Below are 26844 nucleotides of genomic sequence, written 5' to 3'. Positions count from 1 at the left end.
ACTAAGGCAGAACTACCTTTGCTCTCCAACTTCTGATCTTAGAGAGTCATGCCCAGAGACTAAGAGGATGAGTGGCTTGTTCTAGGTTATGCAGAGGAGCTGACTGGGGGCAGTGGAGTTAGAGAAAATACTCTGAGACCCCAGGGAGATCTGGGATAGAATCCCATCTTTGATATTGTTCACTTAAAAAAAAAAAGACAATGACTCTAAGCAGCCTTGAAAAGAAAAAAATGCCAGATATTTTGTAAAATTATTTTATAAAAATATTTTTAGTTGAGACTAAATATTGTCCCTTTAATAACAAACACATCCTGTACTCTTAGAAAAGAAAAAGATTCAACGTTTTTCAAAACTGATCTCCTTTTAAAGGATGTAAATGTAACAGGCTGTAGAAAAAAATCTACTTCTCTTTAATGAATTTTGATTGTTTACTAATTATATGTAAAGCCTCACAACATTTATCCTAAATTTTATACAGATGTAAGCAAATAATATCAGTAAAAGATTTAGCAAAAAACTGAACCCTATTTAATTGCCTCCATGTACTAAAAGAATGCACTAGAGTAGCTCAGACTAGTTTCTTAGACTTCAGCTTTCTGAAGTGCTGCCAAGTCTTACCTTTACTGTCTTCCAAAAGTAGTGAGTAAATATGCTGCCGAGCAGGACGGAAAATAAGAGCCTGGCCAGGAAGTTCTAGGTCAAATTCATCTTCCAATGTGTTGCTGCATTCAATTTCTCCACTGCTTAGGATATTGTAGACCAGGTAGCTTTCAGCTCGGATATGTTGTTCCTTAGCTACCTGTTCAAAGTAAAACAAAACAATGTTGATTCTCTTTTTGACAATAAAATAGTAAACCAAAAAAAAGGTACATCTGTGACCCAAAGTCAGTCAGATGTAATCCTGGCACCTTGAAAAAAGCTGAGACTAATTAATCATTCAGTCTTCAGGTCTCATTAACTGCAACATGAAGAGTTTAATCTAGAAGGATGATTCCCCATAAAGGAGGTATCACCCCTTGTCAGGTATTTTCATTTTGCATTAGGAATAAGTTCACAGCTTGCAATGCATAATATAGATCCATGAAGTCTTTCACTTGTGCACTGAAAATGTAAATGTTAGGCAAATCATGAATATCATAAATTTTGTGAATCTGTGATGATTTGTGTGTGTGCGTTATATAAAATAATATGGTGTTCTTGTTAAAGTTGCTAGGTAACGACAGGTGACTTAAAAGGATATTTGGGTGTGTTCTCCCTCTACTGAGCCTAGATAAGATGCAAAGTCTAATTCTCTGACACTATTTCTTCAGAGCAAGAAAGTAAGACTTGTAATTTGAAGGTTAGCAATACGTAAAAACAGATTTTAAAGTTATTTTAATCTGTTATATTGTGTTAATTTGATAATCTGACAAACTGAAGATGACCAAGAAATGAAAAATACTGTGACACAAATTTGAAAGACAGAAAACTTTTTAAAAAGCCTTGTCTCTTGTTCTCTTTTCCAGCACACAATTACAAAATTTGTTTTGCTGTTTTTGTCTTTTCTCATTGGCCTCATTTTAATTATTTCAAAAGAGATACACATTTTTATTCTTCTTCTTGGAAAAGCATAATTACTTGGTAGGCTGGACACCAGCTAAAATTTCAATTCTGGCTAACATAGTTAAGAAATGTGATATTCTCTAGTGCTGCTGCAGAGAAGAGAGGATGTTAGTCTTCTAATCCATTTTAATCAACCAAATCTTAAATTCAACATACACAAAACTGAACTCATCTTTCCCTCCCAAATACTCCCTACTACCAAATTTCCCTATTATTGTCAAGGGCACCACAATCCTACTCGTCACTCAGGTTCACAACCTTGTCATTGGCTCATCCTTCTCTTACCTCTCCACTTCCACATCCAATTTGTTGCCAAAGGCTTGTTGATATCCCCTTTGCAACATCTTGACTGCTGGTGTAGGCCCTTACCACCTCAGGCTTATACTATTGCAATAGTCTGCTAGTGGGTCTACCAACCATAAGTGGCTCTTCCTCCCCACTCCAGTCCAGCCTCTACTCAGATGTCCAATCAATCTTCCTAAAGTACAAGTTTAATCATGCCACTCCCCACCCAAATACCCCACTGCTACTCCTTAATAAACTCTAGTAGTTCCTATGACCTCTAGGATGAAACAGAAAATCCTATTTGATGTTCAGAGCCCTTTATAATTGTCCCTCCATCCCCATCTTACATTTTATACTCAACTTTATATTATTCTTCAATTCAGTGGCACAGGCCTCCTTGCCATTCCTCAAACAAGACCCTACATTCTTCAACTGGGCATTTTCACTGATTATCCCTCATGACTCGAATTCTCTGTCTTCCTCATCTCTGCCTCCTGGCTTCCTTCAAATCCTACTTAAATCCCATCTTCTAAAGGAAGCCATTTCCAATTCCTCTTAGTTCTAGTGCCTTTTTCCTCTACTGATTATTTCCAATTTATCCTGTATAGTTTTCTCCTTCATATTTACTTGCATGTTGTCTCCCAGAATTTTGAGTTTGAGGGCAGGGACCATCTTTTACTTTTTTTTATATCCCCAATACCTGGCTCATAGTGTAAAAAACGTTTATTGACTGACTCATCCAGGAAGATGCTTTTCATGCCTGTCCTCAAATTTAGGTATATCCCATTTTGATGATACAGACTTTTTGACAATCAATAAAGAGATGTAGAGAAAGGTGGCATTTGAGCTGCATCTTGAAGGGAGCAAGATTAGGTAAATTAAAAATATATATAGTTGACTCAAAGAAATTTTGCAGGATGAGCACAAATAACTTTGCTGATCAGGAAGGGCTCTTGTAGGAGATGCCACTTAAGCTGATTCTGAATGATTACGGACCTCTATTAAGAGGCTCTGCAGTGTTTCTGAGCTTAATGTCATACCATGCTATCCAAAAGCAGGAACACGTGGAGGACATCATCAACTATATGGAATCCTTCTTCAACCTTGACTCTGCAGTCGATCTCCTCCCAGGCAGAGTCAAACAACTGTGGGGAGCAAGCATCACTGCAACTTATGCCTTGTTTGTCTTTCAAGGAATGAGGGATTTTTTGGAAGACAGACTGATGTGATTTGTTCCCTTGAATAAATCTGTTTTTTAACAATAAATAATAAGCAATGGGTTCTTGTATTTTCCAAATCCTTTCAGTCAATGTGTGACAAGACTATGGAATATCTCTTTCAAAATCTTACCTTTTCTCTTCTAATATCCTCATCAAGGATGTCCTTGGGACGTGTGCAGATTATTTTCATGAGATTTTGTATAGATAGGAAAGTAGGAATGGTAATGTATTCTCTAGACAGGATCTCAAGTGAAAAATTTATTACAACTTTATTAAATGTCATGATGCAATGGAAAAAGTGCCAGTCTTAAGTTAGAACAATGAAGTCTGAGTCTCAAACTTTGTAACCATGGGAAAATTGCTTAACTTCTCTAAATTTTAGTTTTCTCATCTACAAAATGAGGCAGCTGATTTTGGAAAAGTCTGGAACTACATTTGAAAAGTGACTAAACTGTCTATATCTTTTGACCCACTGATGTCACTAGTGGATGAAATCCTCAAGGAGGATCAGGGAGCAGGAAATATATACACCTATACATAACTAAAAAAAAATAACAACAACAAAAAACCCCCAATCTGATAGCAGCACTTCAAACTGTAGAATATGAATGTAATGGAATGTTATTGAGCCATAAAAATGACAAATGGGAGAAATCCAGAGACACCTGGGCAGACTTGCATGAACATTTATGTAGTAAAAGATTTTCCTCAGGACAATCCTATTAGGAGATAGCAACATACTCACTCTCCCTATTTTACAGATGAGGGCAGTGAGGCTCAAAGATGCTAATTTATCTGTCCATGGACACAGGTATTAAGTCTCAGAGCTACTGCCAAGCTCAGGTTTATTTGTGTATTGTTTCTGATTCAAGTGCTAGCTGCACTGTGCTGTTATGTCTTGTGTGTAATAGCCAGCTCATATTTCACAAACTGATCACAAACATCAGCAATCCCTCATAAAGGCACCATTGTCATCTTCATGAGCTGGCATCTCTATCCCCAGTTTTCCTAAAGAAAAAATAACAAGATCTAAATAATATAACTATAAGCTTTAAATGATTTAAAATAGAGTGATTCTAACTATTTTTCTGTAGGAAATCACAGAAGGCAGATTTATTTGATGCTATTTATATCTTCCCCCCCTCCCCATATGTGCTGAACTAACAATACAAATTGTTTTAATTATGGTATCAGTAGGGGAAGTTTTAGGAAAACATGTTTGAATTAGGCCCCAGTTAAATTGTAATTGGAGTAATCTGTTGAGTCTACTATGTGCAAGGAATATACATATTGCTTTCTTGATTAATGGACTGAATGGGAAAACTGGTACTTAATTCATCAGGTGTACTCTGTAATATAAATCTAGATTCAAAACATTTTCAGTCTTTGAAGAATTTTATCATCATAATCTAATTTTGCTAATCAATGTATAAGAGCAGTTCTTGTAGTTACAGATTCACTGTAGTCTGAAATTATTTTCATCATGAAACATCAGCAAAGAAAGATATGGTACCTCTTTAATAAATGCTCCAAGAATAAGCAATATGTGATGGTTTATTATACCTTCTCCCTATAGCAAATCTTTCAATTTAAGTCTTCAACTTTTCCCTCTCCTTCACCCCTCACATACAGTTAGCTCCCAAATTCTATCAATTGCTTCTACAACTTTACCATCCTATCCCTTCTCTCCATTCATAAAATCACCTCAGTTTAGGCACTCCTCATCTCTCTCCTTGACCAAGGGACTAGATTAATTGGCTTTCCTGCTTCTGGTCTCTCCCCTCTCTAATCTAACATCCACAAAACTGGCAAATTAATATCCCTAAAGCACAGATCTGAACAGATGTTCAGTAACGGGTGCCACAGTTTAAGAAAGACATTAATTAGCTGGAGAGTGTCCAAGAAGGTGACAAGGATGGTGAAGGGCCTTGAGTCCATTTGATAGGAGGCTCAGTTGAAGAAACTGGGCATGTTTACCTAGAGAAAACTTAGGGGGGACAAGAAGGGTGCCTTAAAGAACCTGAAGGACTGCTGGTTAGAGGGAAGAGGGATTAGATATGTTCTTTTTTGCTCCACAGGGCAGTACTGAGGTAATGGGCAGAAGTTTCCAAAAAACAAATTTGGGACTGAAATTAGGAAAAACTTCCTAATAATTAGGGCTGTCCAAAAGCAGATTTGGGCTGTCTCTCCAGTGGTACTAAGTTTCCCCTCATTGGAGTCCATCAAACAGAGGCTGAACTCTTGCTAAGTATTTCTTAGTGGGAATACTTATGGTGTATGTGTTAGAATAGCCATTGAGGCTCCTTCCAGATCTTAAGTTCTATGACACTCCTTTGTTCTAAAGGCAAATCACTATTAGGTGCAGAACACAACATAAACTCTCCTTTACTTTTCCACTACTTCACATTGCTCTTCTCTCTATGCTCTACATTTCGACCTAAAGAGCCCGTTTGTTGTTTGCTGTACACAATATTCCATCCCCTGACTTTATATACAGTGTTCTCCAAGCTAGGAATGCTTCTCCTCCTCACCTACATCTACTGGAATTCCTCACTCTAGTGCTCGATGCCACTTTCTATACATGGCCTTGATCACCCCAGCTGGTGAAGTTCATTCACCCTCACCAAAGCACTTGATATGTTTTGTATTTACTTATTGTTGTCCATGTTGTTTCTCCCAGGAGGAAGTAAGCTCCTTGAGGACAGGGATTTTTCATTTTGGTTTGTAACCCCACTGCCAAAACCAGTACCCAACACGTACAACGCACTTAATAAATAAATGCTTATTGAACTGAATTGTTGAATCCCTAGGTGACCTTGACTATTATGCTAATATTTAGAAGTCCTTTATTTAATCTCCTCTCTACCTCAAAACATTTTTGTCTCTGTACCAATTCTCTGATCTTATCTCAGAGGAAAAGGTACCTCTACTTTTTTTCTAAAATCTCTTCACCTATATTCTCTATCCCATTCTCCTCCAGCTTCTTCTAGAACTTGTCTCTCCTCTACCATCCTCACTAACCCCATCTTTAAACTCCTTTTACTGGCTTCTTCCCCTCCGCCTACAAACAAGTACATGTCTCCCTATCTTGACCAAAACTCTCACCTGCTATTGCAGTTACCCAGTTCTCAATTGTTAATTTCCTTCCTTCCACTGCCAAACTTTTTAGATATGTGGTTTGTACCTACTGCATGCATTTTCTCAGTTCCCCCTTGTTTCTAATTTCCTACAATCTGACCTTCAACCCACTGTACTAATGAAACTGCACTCTCAAAGATCTCCAATGATTTCCTAATTGCCAAATCCAATGTTTTTCCTCCCTCTCTATAACGTCATCCCCTTCATCTGGAAACTGTCTAATCCCTTGATGGCACTACATGACATGATCCTGGTTGCTCCCCTACCTCCATGAAAACTCTGTTACCATTTTTTCTTCTTTCTCTTGACCCTTAAATGTGACCATTTTCTAAATTTAGTCCTCAGACCTCTGCTATTCTGCTCTCTGTAGTCTCTTTCTTGGAGGTATCATTCACTTTCACAGATCTTAAAAATCTTTATTCAGATGATTCTCAAATTTGTATTTCCAGTCCTACTCTGAAGCCCATAGGGTTGAGAATAATAGGTCCCTGTCCAAGCTCCACTTAATGGCTGGCTTATTATGATTACCAATACTAACAGTTTCTGTTTCCCTCCCAGTTTGATTTATTTTTTTTTTTTTTGCTCATTAAAAGGGCCATTCCCTGACCACTTCTTAAAGAGACCTATCCACTCAATTTGGTGCTACCTCCCCCTAAGTGAGTACATGAAAAGGCCTAGCCTAAAATGGCCAAGGTCTCCCACTGCACCCTGATGAATATCTGTTCACTAGATCCAGATGGCTCAGGAGGAGAAAGTGAGGCTGGTGACCCTGCACAGCCCTTACTCACTCAAAACAAGGTCAAGTGCAAATCATGTCATCATTTCTCTGATGTCATGGTCTTCTTTGAAAATGAAGGACGAACACAATGTCTAGCCCTAACCTCTTTCTTGACATCCAGTACTACATCTTCAAATGTTTAATGAAGAGTTCCAATTGGATGTTCTGCTGGCACCCTAAATCTGATATGCTTAAAACCAAACAAATTATCATTCTCAAAAAAGCTTTATCTACCTTCCTTATTTCCAGCATATGTGAATTCCTCCTGGACCCTTTCTCTTACCACCTAGTTATCTAATCAGTTACCATTCCTTTCCAATTCTTTTGTAATATCTTTCACATCCCAATTTAGGCCCTTTTCCCTCACATCTGAACTACAACTATTATCCTATCCATCCAATCTCCTTGTCTCTGGTATCTCCTTTCTCCAAGCCACCAAACACAACATGACTGTCTAATGAAAATATCACTTTCTTCAAGTAACTCCTCTCAACAAGGGCCTTCAAGGCTTCCCATTACCTGCAGAATAAATGCCAAACATCTTAGCCTGACTTTCAACACCCTATATGTTCTCATCCCAAATTACATTTCCAAACTATCTTTCATAGCTCTCCTACAAAAACTCTAACTCAAAATTCCCCTGGGGAACCCAAATTGTTCTCTTCATTGTTCCTCAAACATGTCTAGTGTATTCTGGCCTCCACACTTTTCACTCATGACATACTCCCTACCTGGAATCTATCCTCTGTTTATTCAAATTCTACGCATCTGTCCAACCTAAAATTGAAAGTTCTATCTCATTAAGATTTTCCTTCAAGGTGATAGCTCCCTCTATGGAAGTTCTATTTTCTATACCATTCTGCATTATTAAATGCTACCTTGTATTTTTAATAAACATTTCATGTGCACTTGTCTCATCTCCCTAATTAAATTTTAAAGTCTCTGAGGGCACACACCTTACTTTTGTGTGTATCCCTCTCACTCTTAAAGGACCCAAAACACTGCCATGAACATGGCAGTTATACAACAAATGTTTGTTGATTGACATCTTTAGTCACCAAGTATTAAATTTAGATGAATATATTCAAGTACCTGTAAGATCTCTGGGTCTGAACAGATGGATACTTCTTGCTTGTCTGATGTTTCCAAGCTCGGTTTCTGGAGAAGCCAGGGAGATTGTTGCCCTGGAAGAAGATAGGATGCCACCCCTCTACAAAAGACAGTTTTATTTCGTCCCAAAGGTAACATTTCTTCCAGGTCTTTCACCCCCTGCTGCAAGTGGAGTACCCTCACTATATAGTCTGCCACAGCTAGGATTGTGTTAGTTCTTTTGTCATTGTTCTGTTTAGCAGAGGAATAACCAGACAGACATTTTTGCCGAAAACTTTCCAACATGCCTTCTGGAACTGTATCATTGCCCAGCAGGCAGGCCAAGAGAGGAAGATCTGCTACATTGAGACCCAGGACATGGCAAAGGTTCTCTCTTGAGAACATAACAGTAACAAGATGGTCAAGATGGAGCTTACTAATAGAAAAGTAAGGGCATGTGTTAAAAATGAGATAGTCGGTATCTTCTCCAAGAATTCCTAGGCAGTTATTTTGGAGACCATAAGAAGCCACTTCATAATCTGCCTCTTTTAATGAACACACAGTTTCCTGACCCAGAGATTTTAAAGCAAAACGTGTAAATGTGGCCAGTCCTGAGGGAATGAAGAACATATCTCTGCCCGGTTGCTGCCTATAGGTCTTCATGAACTGAAAGATTCTAGATATTTCCTTGTTGTTCCTGAGTCTCCGTTTCACCCATTCATGTCTCTTTTTCTGCTCAACCACACCATCAAAGAAGAATACCAACTTGATGCCTGCTGTAGTAAAAGTTTTAATGAAATCCTCTAAGACAGAAAGATATTCCAGCCACTGGCCACCACAAACCCAAGATTCTGGTGTATACCAATGTCTAAGACAGCACATGGCATCAACAACAATTACAGGAGTGCATCCAGGTTGGTGAATTTGGTATTTTTCTGCCATTTCTTTCAAATTTACTACTGTACATACACTGGGACAGGCATTCGCCACAAATGCATATAAACCTCTCACACCCATTGTTGAAATCTTGATATTAATCTGAAAATAAAAATAAATATGGTTAATCATTCATTTTGTTAATGCAGCCAAAAAAAGTATCTTTCAAGTCAAATGCACAATAATATACAATTTATATACAATATTCATCTTCTACTGAGAGGTAGCTTTACCTGAGACAAAATTATATACTGGTTTAGAGCTTTGGGGAGTTTCAGATAGAAAGTGAAGAATAACATATTAACTGGAAACTTTATATAAATAAAATATAGCTATTGATGCTCAAAACTGCACTAAGGGCCTCTACAATTACTTGGGTTGGAATTCAGGAAGGACAATGGTAACCACTTTAGATCTCAATTAAGGCTATTGCTTCAACAAATTCTTAAGCCAAAAACTAGAAGACAAACATACTTTTCAAAAAGTCAGTGTCTCAATTCTAGGTAATTTTTTAAAAAGCCGTTTTGCCAAGTGATTGTCATAACTAAGGAATATAAGATCATAGATCTAAAACTAAAAGGCCTTTGGAGGCCACCTATTCCTCATTTTACAGATGAGGTCAAGAGACATTAAATGACTTGCTTAAGATCACGAAAGTAAGTAATCCTCAGAGATGAACTATGAACCCCAGTCCTCTGAATTCAGAGTTGGTGCTGTTTCCATTTTCCATAAAATAATAGCATAAAAGAGAACCTAACTTCTGTGAAAAACTGGTACACTGTTTTTTTTTATTGAGAAAAAACTGGGGGGGTGGAGCCAAGATGGCGGAGTAGAAAGACGCACATACACATAGCTCCGAACCCACAACCCATAGGACATCTGTATAAAGTAATTCATGGCGAATTCTCGAGCAGTGAGGCCACAGAACAGTGGAGCGAAGGAGATTTCTGTTCCAGAGGGACCTGCAAACCTCTCGGAAAAGGTCCGTCGCGCTGTGGACGCAGAGCCCAGCCCAGCCCAGCCGCGGCCGCGGCACCGAGAAAAACAGATCCGAGCAGGCTTCAGGGATGGGATCTCCAGCGGCCGCGCAGGTCCCTCCACCCACAGGTGACGGGGGTCAGTGAGAGGGTCTCTTTGGCAGGTCAAGAGGGGAGTGGGGTGCCCCCATAACTCAGGCCCCCTCGGGAGGCAGAAGCTGAGGCAGCGGCAGACCCGGACTCCCCAAGTAGGAAGGAGCCTGGATCCATTGTTGAAGGTCTGTGCATAAACCCCCTGAGGGAACTGAGCCTGAGAGGCGGCCCTGCCCTGACCTGACCACCAGAACTTAATCTCACACTGAATAGCAGCCCTGCCCCCGCCAAAGCCCCGAGGCTGGGGAGCAGCATTTGAATCTCAGACCCCAAGCGCTGGCTGGGAGGATCAAGCCAGACACGAGGTGGGTGTGAGAATATTCAGAGGTCAAGTCACTGGCTGGGAAAATGCCCAGAAAAGGGAAAAGAAATAAGACTATAGAAGGTTACTTTCTTGGTGAACAGGCATTTCCTCCCTTCCTTTCTGATGAGGAAGAACAATGCTTACCATCAGGCAAAGACACAGAAGTCAAGGCTTCTGTGTCCCAGCCCACCCAATGGGCTCAGGCCATGGAAGAGCTCAAAAAGAAGTTTTGAGAAAAAACCACAAAACTTGAAATTCAGCATTTGAAAAAAATTTTAAGGAGACCATTCACATTACATACATTTAATCAGATAATATGGTCCATTAATAATCAGACAACATACTATTAACATTTTTATTCTCAACCTAATGATTATTTGAGGATTAGGTCTCCCTTAGGAGCTCTCATCATATCAAAAAGATGTTTTTTAGAACAATATTTCGGAACTAAAAAAATAAATCCAAGTACATTTTATAATTTTGCTAGATTTAGTAAAAAACTGTTTTGATATGCAATAGTTCCTAAGGAGAAGAGCAACTAACAGTTAAAAAAAGCCACTGAGTTAAGCAAAGGTGTCAAAAGGAAATATTAACCATTATCCATGACATATAAGCAAAAGCATGAAAAAATTCTTGACAGTAACACTATGTTAGAAACCTCAGCAATGATGATAATATGATACTTGGTACTCAGTATATTTCTTTCAAAATATGAAAGTATATTGGAATCTCAATATAACAATTATATATAATTTTTATATATGTACACATATAAACATATATGTGTATGTACCTATACACACATACGTACACACGTAGATAAAATCAAATTCCTTATGTGGCAGAATTTAGTATAAGATCTCAGATTCCATCTAAGTATGCTATATTGTACAATAATCTCACATATAAACTGGGCTGTTGCATGGAACAGAGGGCATAAATCGAATCTTTTACTGAGACTACTTCTAAAAGAGGAATATTATTGGTAGTTTATGTTCACAATACCTTGGCACAATAAATAAAGGGTAAGGTGTTATCTTCAATTAAGAAAAGATGCAGTGTAAGAACAGAAAACAGTCAACTGGTTTCGTGGGTTAAATCATGTAAACAATCTATTTCTAATAAACAGACAAAAAGTTATAGTAGTTGAATGTTCACAAATCTGAGTTCTGATTCTCATTGCTTCCTACCCACTCTAACATGTGGAGTCTCTCTCAAGGAAATAAGATGGCCTCAAACAGAGCATGAAGCCATAGGAATCTGGCCCCTATTATAACTATGGAGCTTATCCTGCTCCCATAGTTACTTGGCAGTGATGCTTAAGATGCAAATGAAGCCAACACAAACACTGTGGAGATAAATTTGGGAGATGGAGCAAAAATAAAACCCTCACTCACTCCCACCTTTTAGAGAAACACTGGCTCTCATTTGGGCTGTAGCTTCTGTCACATTTGGGTTGGCTGCCTTTCTTCACTAATAAAGGGATTTTTGTTTCAAGTATTTTCTACTGAAAACTGCAAGTGACAACACTGAATTTCTGAAAACATTCTCCTCTTTATTTTGCAAGGAGACAGGCTCAGTCTTTTGCTTTGATTTTATTCAAATGTTTTCCTCCTTTCTCAACCCAGTGAAAAAATTCACTGAATGTTTTAATTAAGCAGGTACGAGTTTTTCCTGTCTTTCACACTGCTGATTTCTCACATTTTGAATCACAAATTACTGCAGGAGTGTTACATTACAATGTGCTCTACAATGGCATTTAAAAGAAAAATTTGGATAGGAAAGGATTGAGAACTTGGGACATTAAAGGGTGCTTTTGGGTACTTCGGCTCTTTCAAAGTTTTAAAAAATTGGCCCCCTTCATCTCTTAAGTGCAGTTTCCAAACACTAACTTTTGTGTTGCCGGAAATGAAATGTTTTAAGATGATAGAGAAAAACTGTGACTATTACTATTGCCAAAAAAGATATGTTTTCTTTTTTTAAGCCTTTACTTCTAAAGGCAAACCACTCAGGCTTTGGTCTTGCATATGTCAGATGTGCTAGTAAATTTGGCATGACAAATATATGAATATGTAATATGTGTATATGCACATACATATATGTATACACATGTATACAGTTACTGTAGAATGGCTGAGGGTTGACACACAAGAAGTGGCAGAGTAAGTTAAATACTGTTTCTTCTCTATTTTATCCTATTCTATGCCTATTCCATGGGGAAAAAAAATTCTATGGGAAGCAGGATAGTGTAGTACAGCGTTGGGGATAGGGAACCAATCTCAAGAGTCACAAAGACTTGGATTAAAGTTCCACCTCTGATACATACTATACATACATGTATAGGTTCCCTCAGAGGGCAGGATCTATATTTTGTCTCTGCCCAGTGTTTAGCACAGTACCTGGCATGCAGTGGGTACTTAATCTATGTTTACTGATTGCTTGGTACAAGCTGTGTGACCCTGAACAAGTTATTTAACTCTTAGTGCTCTAGACAACTCTCCAACTTCCAGTTGTCACATTAAACTTGAAGAGAAATTGGAAAGAAGGTGCTAATTTGAATGAGCAGACGAGTTCCCTTTGCCAATGAAATCACAGGTCCAGTTCCTTTTTTATAGATAATTTTAGTGTCATGAGTAAAAATGTTCTTTAAGGGATACCTGGGGGATACTACTCATTAGGATCAGAAGATGCTGTTAGAAAGATGGCTAGATAGAAAGACGGCTAGATGAATAAATCTTAGGGTCACAGCATTTTAGAGACAGGATCTAAGATCTATATCACTACATTAATCCTCTCATTTCATACATGAAGAAACTGAGGCTTGAAAGGCAAAGTGAACTGAATAAAATAACAGAACTAATTAGAGCAGAACCAAACAATTCAGAAGCACTTATCTAGAAAAATGAGCCAGTCTTTCTGAGTTTCCATACATTACTTAGGAAAGACTCTCCTTACAAGGGATAAGTAGATATATTTCAGGGAGAGCTGAGAACATTAAAAAAATCTTTTTTGACAATTGTATTTCAATATAAACCGTTTCTTTTGTAATCTTGTATTTTATTGTATGCATTTAGAAAACAATATTCTGAGAAAGAGTCCATCGATTTCACCAGAGTAACAAAAGGGTTCATGACAGAAAACCCCTAATTTAGAAGAATTTAAGAAAAACAGTAAGGTCAATCTGAGTCATTCTAGAAGCTGGCATCAGACATTCACCAGAAGAAGAATGTGGATTGGTGCCTGCAGAAATACAGATGTATGTGCAGCCAATAAAAGTGAAAAGATGTGTAATAACAGATCTAATGAGCCATAACTGGGAAAAACTGGTGTACAAAGTGAAACATTCAAAACTGCATGTCCTTATTCCATTAAAACAAACATATATTTAGTAAGTATATTTAGTAAATATTTAATAAAATAACCAGAACATTGCTCTTCTCGTTAAGTAAAATGTTTTATATAAGTATGTATATATACATATACACACATAATCAATATTTCTTTCTTTCTTAGTGATAGTAATCCTCCTCATATCTTGGCAAAAATACTGACAAATATTTCAATCAAAATGTTTATCTCCCAAATATATTTCACAAATATGTTTCAATTAATTTTGATATTATCTCAGAAAAAAGTTGTATTCTGTTGACAAAAATAGCTAAATAAATCACTAATTTGAAATTAAAATTGTATCTAGCTCTAAAAGGTAAAACAAAATATTTTTCTCTCCCTCCAAGGTCCCAATCCTTCAATTATAACAAACTGAACCTTATCTCCTGATCTAAGTCAACTTATCCTATTCCTTATCAAGGTCTTTTTTCTATGGACTGGATCCCACTCCATTACTTTGCTAATGCAGTCATTTCTCCTCTCCCATGCAGCTTTACTCTCTTCCTCTCTACTGGTTCTGTTCTGTTTACAACCTTAGGTTCAGGTCTTCTTAAACCTAAAAAAAAGTCCATCTTTTGATTATTCTACACCTTTGGATGCATTTCCCCTCTACCCTACCTGCCAAACACATATGTATCCAAGACCTCCATTTCTTTCTTACTACTCATCCACTCCTCTAATTCTTACAATGATTTGTCTTCATTCTTATCATGCTACAAAAACGGCTATCTCAAAGATCACCAATGATTTTACTACCAAATTCAAAGGTCTTTTCTCAGTCCTGACTATCCTTGACTTCTCTACAACATTTCATTACATTGGCCACTCTCCCTCATTTTTATTTTAGCCCTTCTTGGTTTTAGTGAGAACACATACAACTCTAACTCCATGGCCTTATGATACTCTACACTCCTCTGCTTTTCTCTTTAATTGATGTCTTCCTCTTTTTAAGGCCTTAATAATGGTGTCACTCAGTGTTTGGCTTGTCTTGGCTCTATTATATTGTCTCACTGTACTTCTTCCCCTCCCTGTCCACCAGCAATCCTTCCCATTCCCAGAACTTCAGCTATTATCTTTATTTATGCTCATGACTCCAGATCTCTACCTCTAGTTCTGACCTTTCTCCCAAGCTCTAGACCTACATTTTCAAATGCTTAATAGAGTCAATCAATACAAGCATTTATTAATACTTATTATGTGCCTATCACTATATTAAGTCTTAGGATATAAAAAAAGGCCAAATGAAAAACAAATTAACTAAGAAACATACATTCTAATACAGTGACAATATGTAAAAAACTAGGTATATAACTATACACAAAGTAGATGGAAGGAAATCTGAAAGGGGATGGCATTAGAAGCTGAGGGGACTGGTAAAGACCTCCTGCAGAAGGTGGGCTTTGAAATGAACCTTGAAGAAAAGCAGGGAAACTAAGAAGTAGAGATGAGGAGATAGAACACTGGAGACATGGGAGACAATCACTAAAAAGGCATAGGGATAAGAAATACAGTATTGTGCTTAAAGAATGGTAAGAAGAATAGTGAAGCTGGATCACTGAATACATAGAAGAAAATAAAGTGTAAGAAGGATGGAAAGGTAGGAAAAGGCCAAGATGCAAAGTACTTGAAGGACAAACAACTTTATATCTGATCCTGGAGATCACAAAGAGTCCCTGGAATTCACTGAGGGGGAAGGGGCAGTGATAAAGTTAGACTTAGACTTTGGAAAATTACTGGGGCAGATCAGTGCAAACAGATTGAACTGGGAAGAGGCACAAGGCAGGGAGTAAAGTCAGAAGGCTATTATCCAAGTCACAGGTGATGAGGGCATGAAGCAGCACAGTGACTGTATGAATAGAGAAAAGGGAACTTAAAGGAGTGGGGCATGTTGGGAAGATAGAAATGTTAAGGTCTGGCAATGAATTGAATAGGTGGGGTGAGTGAAAGTGAGTTTAGGATAACAATGATATTGGAAGACTGGGTGACTGGGAGGATGGTGGTACCCTAATGAGTATCTAAGAATTTTGGAAGAGGGGAAAATTTTTGGGAAAAAATGTTTTATTTCGGACAGAGTGAGTTTAAGATGCCCAGAAGATAACTAGTTAGGAATGTCGAAGAGGAAGTTGGAGATGTGTGATTGCAGCTTAGAGAAGAGACAAAAGGTACATCTTTAGAAATAATAATTGAATCCTCGAGAGCTGATCACCATGTGAAACAGTGTAGAGGGACCCAGGACAGAGACTTGAGGGATAACCACGTTTTTGTGAGTGTGACCTGGCTGAAGAAAGAGTGAAAGAGACTGAGGAAAGATTGACTAGAGAACCAACAAAGGGCAACATAATGAGAACGTATCCAGAAGAGATAGTGTCAAATGCAGCAGAGAAATCAAGGAGGATCAGGACTGAGAAAAGATTAGACTGGGAAATTAGGAGATCACTGGTAACTTTGGAAAGGGCAGTTTCAGATGAATCGTAACACTGTAAACTGGATTGCAAAGGATTTTAGAATAGAGAGTAAGAAGAGTGGAACACCAAACTCAGACAACTTTTTCAAGTTTAGCTAAGAAGGGGAGGAGTGATTTAGGATGATACCTGGTGGTGATGGTAGGATCAATTGAAGAAGAGATAGTGGGAGAGACGTCTGAAAGATATAACATGAAGAGAGAGGGAAAGTTTGGGGATGCTTTTTGTTCAGTTATAAGATAAAGTCTTCATCTGAGTATGTGGGGAGAAAGCATGCTGTGAGAGGCTTGAGGAGACAATGAGGCTTGAAATGACTGCTGTGAAAAATAGAATAAAGAACTGATTTTTCTACAAAATACAACTCGTATACAAATAAGCAAAAATAACATGATTTGAAGAGAGAGAAGACTGAGGAAATCATAAAATTATTCATGTAGTAGATGGCACCTTAAGTGAGCTTCAAGCTTTGGGTTCTTAGGAAGACAGAGATGATGAAGTACGTTCTAAGCATGGGGCAAAAGCACCGAGATGGGAGATGGAATGTCCAGTCCAATAAACTATATTTTCAGCTACTTGAAGACAACAGCCCAAGTCTTATCTGTCTTTTTATTTCCCCTAGTCTCCAGGACTGTGATACACACACATACACACACACACACACACACACACACATCATAGGATTATAGATTTAGAGTTGGTCATCTAGTCCATCCAACCCCCTTATTTTGCGGATAAGAAAACCTACTAGGGACAAGAACACTGACAGAAGCAAAACATTACAGTTTACAGTATGAGAAAAGACAGAAAAACTATTTTAAGAAGATATAAGAATTTTTAAAAAACCATAAATCTAGAATCATTTAGATGAGCAGTCATACACATTTTAATAGGCCTGAGGACATCATTGTATGACTGCACAGTAAGAACAATGTTCATAATAATGTTCCCAAATTAATCCCAAACAAACCAAATGTATATAAAGGTATAGATGATTTGGAACTTAGAACTGAGATCACAAAGGCAATTCCAAGAGTATTCGAGGAGAAGAGTCATCCCTGGTGGTGAAAGTTGAAAGACTAAGAAGGGCTGACTTCTGCTGCTCTACTTTGCAGGAATGTGAGATGGTGAGAGCCAGAAAAAGAGGCAGCAGGTAAAGGAATAGAGTGATGTAGGGCAATTGACTAAAACAAGAGACACCTTTTAGAAAGATTTCAAACCAAAAATGGTTAAGTTTCTTAAATTTTGTTATCGTTAGCAACTCATACACTTGGGATTCTGGAATGCCTTCAAAGTAATTTACACAGAACTCCTTCACAATGCTGGTTACGTTTAGCAATCAAATTAGCGTACCTTTCTAACTCTCACAGCTTTTCCTTCCACTTGGGAGTGCCCTTCCCTGACAATTCTGCCTCAAAATCCTCCTAATCCTACAAGGTCCAAATTCTACCTTAATAAATATATTGATATTATAACAAGCTTTTACTATATGTGCTTATGTTTTGGGGAACATGGCAATAGCATCTGCATTAGCATCTGCATTTGGAGTCAAAAAACCAGGGTTTGAGTTCTGGCTCTGAAACTTAGTAGCTGTGTAACCTTAGATTGTTACTTAATCCTTCTGAGTTTGTTTTATCATCTGTAAAACTAAGATGGTCATACATACTAAGTACTACCCATCTTGAAGAGTTACTGTAAGGATCCACTACAATGATATAGGCAAAGGACTTTGATTAGTTCCAATGATAAAGATGACGATCTGAGATATAGGAAATTATAATTATTTGTATTATAATGTACTATAATTGAAATAGGTTCTATGCTCTTTATAATACTTAATACTCCTTAGAGAAAAAACCAGGAACTGGTTTTAATTTCTATCCCTGTACTGATCATAGTATAGAATTTTCCACTGGTCACTTAATCTATTCAGTTTCCTTTAAAAAAAAAAAAAAGATAAGATTTGCTTCTCAGAATTGGAAGATTCTAAGTAAGTGTCCTCATTTATAAAGTTCTTTAAAATGTACTTATATGTTATCAAATGTTTATTCTTAAGTAGGTGTTGATTTACACTGTATACATCCATATGTTCATAATTTTTGCATATAGTCCTCTTACCATTCATATATCTCACAAAAACAGACATATAAAAAAGAAACAAAATGAAAAGTAATTTTCCACTTCAGCTTTTTGTATTTCTATAAAACTCAAGTGCCAATATTTGTAGTCTTATTTTCAATTTAAACAAAGGGATGATAAATTTAAAACTCAATACTTACTAAAATGGATTATAATAACATATAAAGCTAGTTTCCAAAAAATGTAAGCTCTTTGAGGACAGGGGCTGAGTTTTGCCTTTCACCTTTCTTTACAATGCCAGTATGCCAGTTGACTGAGTTTTTACATTTGCTAATCTATGATTCTACTAATGTTTACTTGAAGAGGGTAGCAACCCAGTAATGAAATAATGCTAACAGAGTTATTTCACCAGCAAAGGAGTTTACCCCAACTCACTGCTATTGCCCTTTCCCTGAGATGACCTTCCATTTACACTGCATCTTTATGTGCATAATTCTTGCACGTTGTCTCCACCATTAGAAAATGAGCATTACGGGAAGGGTTGTGTTTTTGTCTTTGTATCCATATCGTTCCCTGCACACAGTGGCTGTCACACAACAGCTAATGCTTGCTGACTGAACTTTTTAATACGCAAAACAGAATATTGACAAAAGCAGTGAAAATGACTGGTCTTGTTTTCAAAGTCAGAAATCCAAGCCATTAACTAAATGAAAAAATGCTCCAAATCACTAATAATCAGAGAAATGTAAATTAAAGCAACTTGAAGGTTCTACTTCATACCTATAAGATTAGTGAAGTTGACAAAAAAAGGAACTGACAAATGTTAGAGGGGCTGCAGGAAAACTGGTACATTAATACACTGCTGGTGGAGTTGTGGATTGGTCCAGACATTCTGGAAAGGAATTTGGAACTATGCCTCAAAAATTATTAACCTGTCAATGCCTTTTAACCAAGCATTACCACTCCTAGGTTTGTACTTTCAAAGAGATTGAAGAATCTGGGGATGGATGAACACATTTTGGTATACGAATATAACAGAATACTATTACGTTATAAAAAGTGGTGAAGGTGATAGTTTCAGAGTAATCTGGGAAGACCTGAATGACCTGATGTCAAGTAAAGTGAGCAGAGCAAAAGAACTGATACAATAATACTATTGTAAAGATAATTTTCAAAGACTGAAGAACTTGAATCAACTCCATGTCCAAACACAATTCCATTAGACATAGGATGAAACATGATGATCACCTCCAGAAAGACAAGCAGGGGGAAGACTGAGAAATACATTTTTGGACATGGTCAGTTGAGGAATTTGTTTTGCTTGACTGTCATGAGTGTTTTGTTTTTCTTTCTTTTTTTAATGGGGGGGGGAATACATTTGTGTTCAAATGAAAAAAAATTAAATTAAAAAAATAAGGAAATGCCTGGTTTCCAATCTGCTTCATCAGGTACTCTGCTACAAAGATTTGTAAGAACATAATAATATAATCATCTCACTGGCTTTACCCATTCTAGCTGTATGGGTACTGAAAAAAAAAGTTCTACAACAATGGAGTTGTACAATATAATTACATAATTATAATTCTGGTGTACCTCAAATCTTTATCATCATAACTAACATTTATATGGTGCATTATGGTTTACAAAGTACTCAGTCTACACTGTTTTGAGTCTTACAAGAACCCTTGGAGATGGGTAGCATACAAATAACTTAATGGACACTAGTAACTTAGACACTGAGAGGTGTAATGGACAAGGAAAGACACACACACACACTCTATCTATGTAAATATCATATATATACACATACATATATACATACACACATACACATATATATGTGTACATACATATGGTGGCATCAGAGATGATTCAATGGGAAGGAGCGCAATGTTCTCAGGACACGAGGAGTAGTTATGGTAAGAAGGGGGTTAAGAGAGAAGTGGTGGGTACTACGGATTTCCAAGTAAAAGATCTGGATCCAAATCCAGCTCCATTACTGACGGCAATTCATTTCACCTCCCCGATGGGGTTCAATTGCCAATAACTGCACAGCGCTGCAGGTCACCGTGCACAGCAGGAGGGCGGAGCAAGGTCCAAGGTGGCAGAGATAGGGAAGTCAAACGGCACGGCCACGAAGGAAGGACCGGGGATGGGGGGGAGGTATTAAAGAGCACCCAGACGTGACAGGGACACAACCAGGAGGGGTGAGATCGGGGCGGGGGGGTCGTCTCGAGGGAAATGGGGAGGCTGGGCTGGTGAAGGGATGAGCACACGGCAGGTCACGACGTTGACAGAGACACGGGAGGAGGCCCACATGCACAAGAGAGAAAACACCGCAGGGGAGCTAACCCGCGGAGGCCTGGCCCTACCTAGCGACAGCTTCGGGGTCCAGCCTGCGACTCCCACCTCGCTCTCCCTCCCCAGGCACCGCCGGGCCGGTAGAGACTCCACTTCCGCTTCCGCTCGGGAGAGCCCTCCTCCCCAACCTCGCGCCTCGCGCCGGGACGGCGAATGCGCAGGCGCAGCGGATGCTCGGTTCCCTCGGCAACGGATTGCTCCCCTAGGAGAAAGAGAGGCGACCGGAGACCCTTCGGACGCGGGGGCCTGCTCCCTGCCGGGCGGGTCCATTTTGCCCTCTTTTCCGCCAGTCTTTGATGTCATCGTAATTCATCGTACGGAAAAGGAGAACCTTCTGGGGTCGTCGTAGATCTGTCGGGCGGAGAGAAGCTTCCGGTCAGTCAGTCAGTCAGTCAGTCAGTCAGTCCGTAAGCATTTATTAAGCGCTTCCTTCGTTCCAAATACTAAGCTACGGGGATACAAATAAAGGCAAAAAAGGACGGCCTTACTTCAAGGAGATCACCTTCTAACGGGGAAGAAAAATATTGGAAAAATTCTGTATAAACGAGATAGATATGGGACCCATTGGAAGACATCTCCTAGGAGAGGCACCAGTTTTAGGAGGGACACGGAAAGGGTCTCGAAGAAGCTGGAATTTTCTGAGCACACAGTCTTGTGACTGGGCACCCTGGGTTCATCAGTCTCCTCTGGAGGTAAACTGAGGCATCGCAAGCTCAAAGTGATGACAACCAGCGTGTACCTAGTACCAACTGCCCAAGGAAGCGCTTTCCAGATACTGTCCCTTAATCCTCACAGCAACCCTGGAGGAGTTGGTGCCATTATTCTATTCTTATTTTTACCGGTGAGGAAACTGAGGCAAACAGAAGTGAAAGGATTTGCTCCAAGTCTCTCAGGGAATAAGTGTCTGAAGTCACATTGGAACTTGGGTTTTCCTTACTCCAGACCCAGCACTTTACTTATCCTCTGTGCTACCTAGACATGTCCTGAGTTAAATATTAAAGGCCTAGTTATTGTCCTAGATGTTAAATATCCTAAACAGAACTCTACCCCCAAGCCTTCCAAACAGCTAAAATGGATCTTGAGAAGGAGAAGGGCCTTTAGAGATAATTTTGTCTGTTTTTAAAGATGAGGGAACAGATTTTGAGAAGTTAAGTGAATTGTCTAAGGTCAAATACTAGTGGATAGTAGCAGAGCTAAGCCTTAGGTATTGTCACTAGCCACCTCCTCTGCCTCTCCATGTTTTGAGACCTCTCATCACACCTGCTGTGATTTGAATATAAAACTTAATACGAATGCATGTGGTGATCTGAGAAGCACTACAACTTTTGACACTGTCCATCACTGTATCTTTCTGTATATTCTCACTTTTCTAAGACTTTCCTAACACTGTTCTCCCTCTGGTTCTCCCCCTTGCTTAACAGTTCCTTCTCAGTGCCTTTTGCTCCATCTTCATCTTAAACTCTCTTACTAACTCTAGGGGTCCCCCCTGTCTATGTCCTCTTCTTTTTTCCCCACTGTACTCTTTCATTTGGTGAGCTCATCAGCTCTCATGGGTTCAATGATTATCTCTATGGAGATGATTACCATACACACACACACACACACACACACACACACACACACACATTTACATCTATCTATCTATCTGTCTGTCTGTCTGTCTGTCTATCTATCTGTTATCTACATCTAGTCCTCTATCTCCTGAGCTTCAGACCAAGCATTAAACTACCATTTTGACCTCTCAAATCAGATATTTGGTGGGTATTTCAAACTCAATATATTTCAAACAGAAAATTTTCCCCAAGCCCTGTCCTCCTCCCAACTTTTCTGCTAGTCACCCAGGTTCACAACCTCTATATCATCTTTAACTCCTCACACCCCACGTATACAATCTGTTGTCAATTCTTGCCCTACGTTTTTGACTTCACAGCATCTCTTATGTACATTTGTTTTCTTCATTCATATAACCACCACCCAAGGTCAGGTCCTCATCACCTCACCTGGACTACTGCAATAGTCTTCTGCCTGTTCTCCCTTTTTCAAGTCTCTTCCCACTCCAAACCAGCCTCCATTCTAATTCTAAATTGATCTTCTTCAAAACACGGGTCAGACCATATCCTGCCCCCATCCCTCATTTATTAAACTTCAGTAGCTCCCTATTACTTCCAGGATCAAATTTTAAATACTCTGTTATCTAAAGTCCTTCATAATCTGTCCTCTTCTACATTCCCCAAGTTACTAGTGTGTTTTTCTCTAAATTTACCTTCCATCTACTATGAATTTACCTTGCATGTAATTATTTAAGCATGTGTCATCTCTCCCATTTGGAGATCAGATTCTTGAGCATATGGGCAAATATTTTTGAGGCAGAAGATGCAATGTTGGGTTTGAAAAATAGCTACCAAGTCATAGATTGTTAGGAGGAGAATATATGAAGGAAGACTGGAAATATAATTTGGAGTCAGATCCTGAAAAGTTTTAAAAGACAGGTTAAGGGATTTTTTTTAACCTCAAAGGCACTGCCAGTTTTTAAACAGAGGACTGACATGATCAAACATATGCCTCAGGAAGATTATTTTGAAAGGTCTATGTAGGATGAATTAACAAGGAGAGAGACTACAGGCAATGAGGCCAATTAAGAGGCTATTTTAGAGATGTAAATTAGAACTAATAAGAGCATGAATTAGGATGGGAATTGTGGTTAAGTACAGAGAACAGGATAAATGTGAGAAATGTTGTAGAGGAAGAATTGAGAGGACTTAGCAGCTGATTAAATAGGAGAAGTGAGGAGAAGGTAAGAGTCAAGGTAGGATAGGTGAGGTTATGAATCCAGGTGCCTTGGTAGATAGTAGTGTCATCAACAGATAAAGAGATATTTGAATGAGGAAAGAATATAGGAGTTTGGCAGCAAAATAGAAATATTCAAATTATGGTTTCAAGGGGGTAGTGAACTTTTCTTTTTAGTTTCTAAAATTTTTTTAATAGGAAAATGCTGAGTATGTTTGAAGGTCTTCCTGGTGAATGGAGATGGATTAAAGATGCTGAACTAATTGTTTAGAACTACTCAAGACAGGGAACTGTATCCTACCAAGCTAGTTTTCTGACTATCCCCAGAATAAACCATGCTCGTTTTTATCTTTGTGTCTTTGCTCATGCTGGCTGCCCCCTTTAATTCCTTACCACTTTTACTTTGATTGTTCTCCCCCTTCTAATCCACCTATCTAAATTTTACTCTTCCAGCCCTATCTCTACTCAGACTTTTCTATTACTTCTATCTAGTAGTGCATTCTAGCTGTCCTACTCATTTTAGTTATGTCATTTTGTAATCTGCTTTGAGGTGTAATTTAAGCATTTCATGCGTGTTACATCCTTCTTCCTCAACTAGATTGGAAGCTCCTGGAAGGCAAGTAATATGTCTTATTTATCATTGTACACTTCTGACTACCTAGCATAGTGCCTTGCACATAGTGGACATTCAATAAGTGTTTGAAGAATTGAATTGACTGACATTTCTTTGCCATCTCACACAAAATTTTGCAGAGTATTGGGCCTATAGGAGGTGCTCAACAATTATTTACTTAATTGACTTAAATTACTGCATAATAATTGGAGGCATTGATAGCTCTTTACTAGTGAATGGCCTAGGTTCTTGTTGTTTTAAGCAGTTCTTCCATATTGAGCTTGAGTAAACAATTCCATAGTTTTTAGTCTTCATCTTAATGGTGAAGACTGGCTAGAGTTTCTGGTTCTGGTTTCTACTGTGAAGTGACAACATTTACATGACATAAAGAATTGCTATTATGCATAGTCTTCAAAGTTTCTCTATTATTTAGGCATTGAACTACATGTATATGAAATTATTTTTACATATGTTGTGTATATACACACCCATACTCACACCACATACGTATACTTATATATGTTTTAAAAGTGCAATACTGCATTTGTTGTTGTTTTTATCCAATTCTGAATACAGTTTTTGAAATTCTGACACAGTTTGGGACTCAACATCTGCAAGGATCAGTGCATGGTTTTTCTTATACATTGCCTGAAGATTTTTCTTTTAACAGACAATTGCCAAAAGAATAACACAATATATGAGCTTTTAAAAAATGCTTAGTAAATATGCACAGACAAAAGCATGAAGAAAGATTATGAATGAAAATCTGACAATATTTTTAAACAAATTCCTTAAGATTATGCTATTTCACAGTGACCTGTAATGCCAATTGGTGGTAAAGCAAACTAGCAAATATCAGAGAAAATATTTTCCTTAAAAGAATACAAAATAATAATAACACTAAATCCTGAAAGACCCACAAATTCCATTCAGATTTCCAATATACACAAGGCTCACTTGTCTGCCATGGAGTGAGGTGTGATGGCTGGTTTAAATAGTGTACAATAAACGCTACGTAAAGACAAAAATGCACAAGAAACAAATACAATGTGTATCCTTCTACTAAATAGGCAGGATGCAATTACTCAAGTTAAAACTTAACCAAAAAGCTTCTCTTAAGGATTTACTCATATGAAAAGAGTCCTGAGATCTTTAATGGCTACAAATATTTAGCACCCACTTCAGTTTTATACCCCAGCTTAGAGAAACTACCACCTACATGTGGCCTCTAGCATCAGGTTAAAGCACTGGTTCAATAGCCGCTGAAAATGAAGTGCACTAACAATAGAAACACTAAGACCTCTGGTGGTATCTAGAAGGAATTAGCATAGTTATCAATAGCATTTATTGAGTACCCACACATGCACATGCTGCCTTTGCTCCCACAAATTAGGTAACTTTTCCAGGAGCTTAAAGTTGATAATAAATGACAAATTTGCCTGTGGCAGAACTGGCACTTATTAGGTTTTATTTGTTTTCCAGGATACACTGAAAACCTTTCTTGAACGAGGTATCAGCTGTCTCCCTGGTACTGCTAGCAGCATCCTTCAAATGGATGCATTATAACCTGTTTGAATGGTTCATGATGCAAGAATGAAACATTGTCTTCTGTTGATGTTATTATGCCGAAGGACAAAGAATGAGATTCCATTTACCTGTGTCATTTTTGAGTGGGAATCCTGTAGTAGCTAATCTTGGTCTTAATTGATGTTTAAAGATTAATTTAAAAACTGGTGCTGAAATATTACATTTAAAATGTCTAAACTGCCCTCTAAATCTACCTGACCTGCTCCTATTGAGATAGTAGTGATATGACAGGATATAATTTGAAAGTTCTTTGTGATCATTAATTACTAGTAATAGTTGATAAACATGACTTACTCTACAGTTCCTATTTTACTGAAAGAAGAAAAGAGACAATATTGCATTTTGAAAACAAATCTTGATAGTGACCCAGTGTGCTTTCATATCCTGTGCATCTTTGTGGGAGGTGATAGGGAGGGGGAAGAAGGTTAGGAGAAGCAAGACAATGAGGAAGAATGAATTTTAAAAGAAGGGATTTAATACTTTAAAAGGTATTTTTGTTGTCTTGGACCACTTGGAATTTAGAAATTTATTGATTGGGGGTGGGGGGAAGAAGGTAGCCTAACTTATCTAACTTTCTCTCTCTCTTTTTTCCCTATACTCACTGTTTTTTGGAGTCCCTTTTTCTCTGTCCATTTATTGGAGTAGGCTTTGCAAAAAGTGGTTTCCTAGCAGCAGAATGCAGAAGGCTCATTCATATTACAATGGACAGAGAGGAAAGAAAGAGCCTGGTTTGTTTAAACTGCTTCTGTCTTCATTCACAGCCTGATGTCCATGTGCATTGTGACATCCACAATGGGACTAAAGGACTCATTGTGGTAGAAAACAAATCAAAATAGAATAAGAGATGCTAAGATAAAAGAGTCATGCAACAAAAATTGTTCAAAAAAATCTAAGTCTTACATCTGAGATTTATGTTACCTTTTGGCTACTTGGCCTATTGACCAGTGTTGATAATAACCACTAGAGTTTAATAAACAAAACAATAAATGGAAACTTTAGGCTCTACAGGGAAAGGTTTGGGGCATGTTCAGTTACCTTGGAAGCAGTTTAATAATTATTGCTCTTTGCTAGTTCAACATTCGGGAA

General features: G+C 38.2%; 1 protein-coding gene across 4 annotated transcripts in view; it reads right to left on the bottom strand.

Moving 5' to 3' along the window:
- The window catches only part of FAM120B (family with sequence similarity 120 member B), a 114757-nt gene extending 92973 nt beyond the window's left edge, over positions 1-21784 (bottom strand). For 2 of the 4 annotated variants that reach the window (XM_072643951.1, XM_072643952.1), the window contains exons 1-3: positions 20783-20888; positions 8116-9150; positions 619-799 (exon numbers count right to left, since the gene is read on the bottom strand). In XM_072643951.1, the coding sequence (XP_072500052.1) occupies positions 619-799; positions 8116-9129 (1195 nt within the window). In that variant the 5' untranslated portion in view covers positions 9130-9150; positions 20783-20888. Of the gene's footprint in view, positions 1-618; positions 800-2927; positions 4099-8115; positions 9151-20782 lie in introns of those variants that run through there. The other 2 variants (XM_072643954.1, XM_072643953.1) reach the window with 2 other exon arrangements.
- Positions 21785-26844: the final 5060 nt, after the last annotated feature.

This window comes from Notamacropus eugenii, chromosome 2 (assembly GCF_028372415.1).
Source record: "Notamacropus eugenii isolate mMacEug1 chromosome 2, mMacEug1.pri_v2, whole genome shotgun sequence".
In the NCBI taxonomy this organism is placed as follows: domain Eukaryota; kingdom Metazoa; phylum Chordata; class Mammalia; order Diprotodontia; family Macropodidae; genus Notamacropus; species Notamacropus eugenii.
Note: the sequence above shows the minus strand (reverse complement) of the source record. Positions and strands in the feature narration are given on the sequence as shown.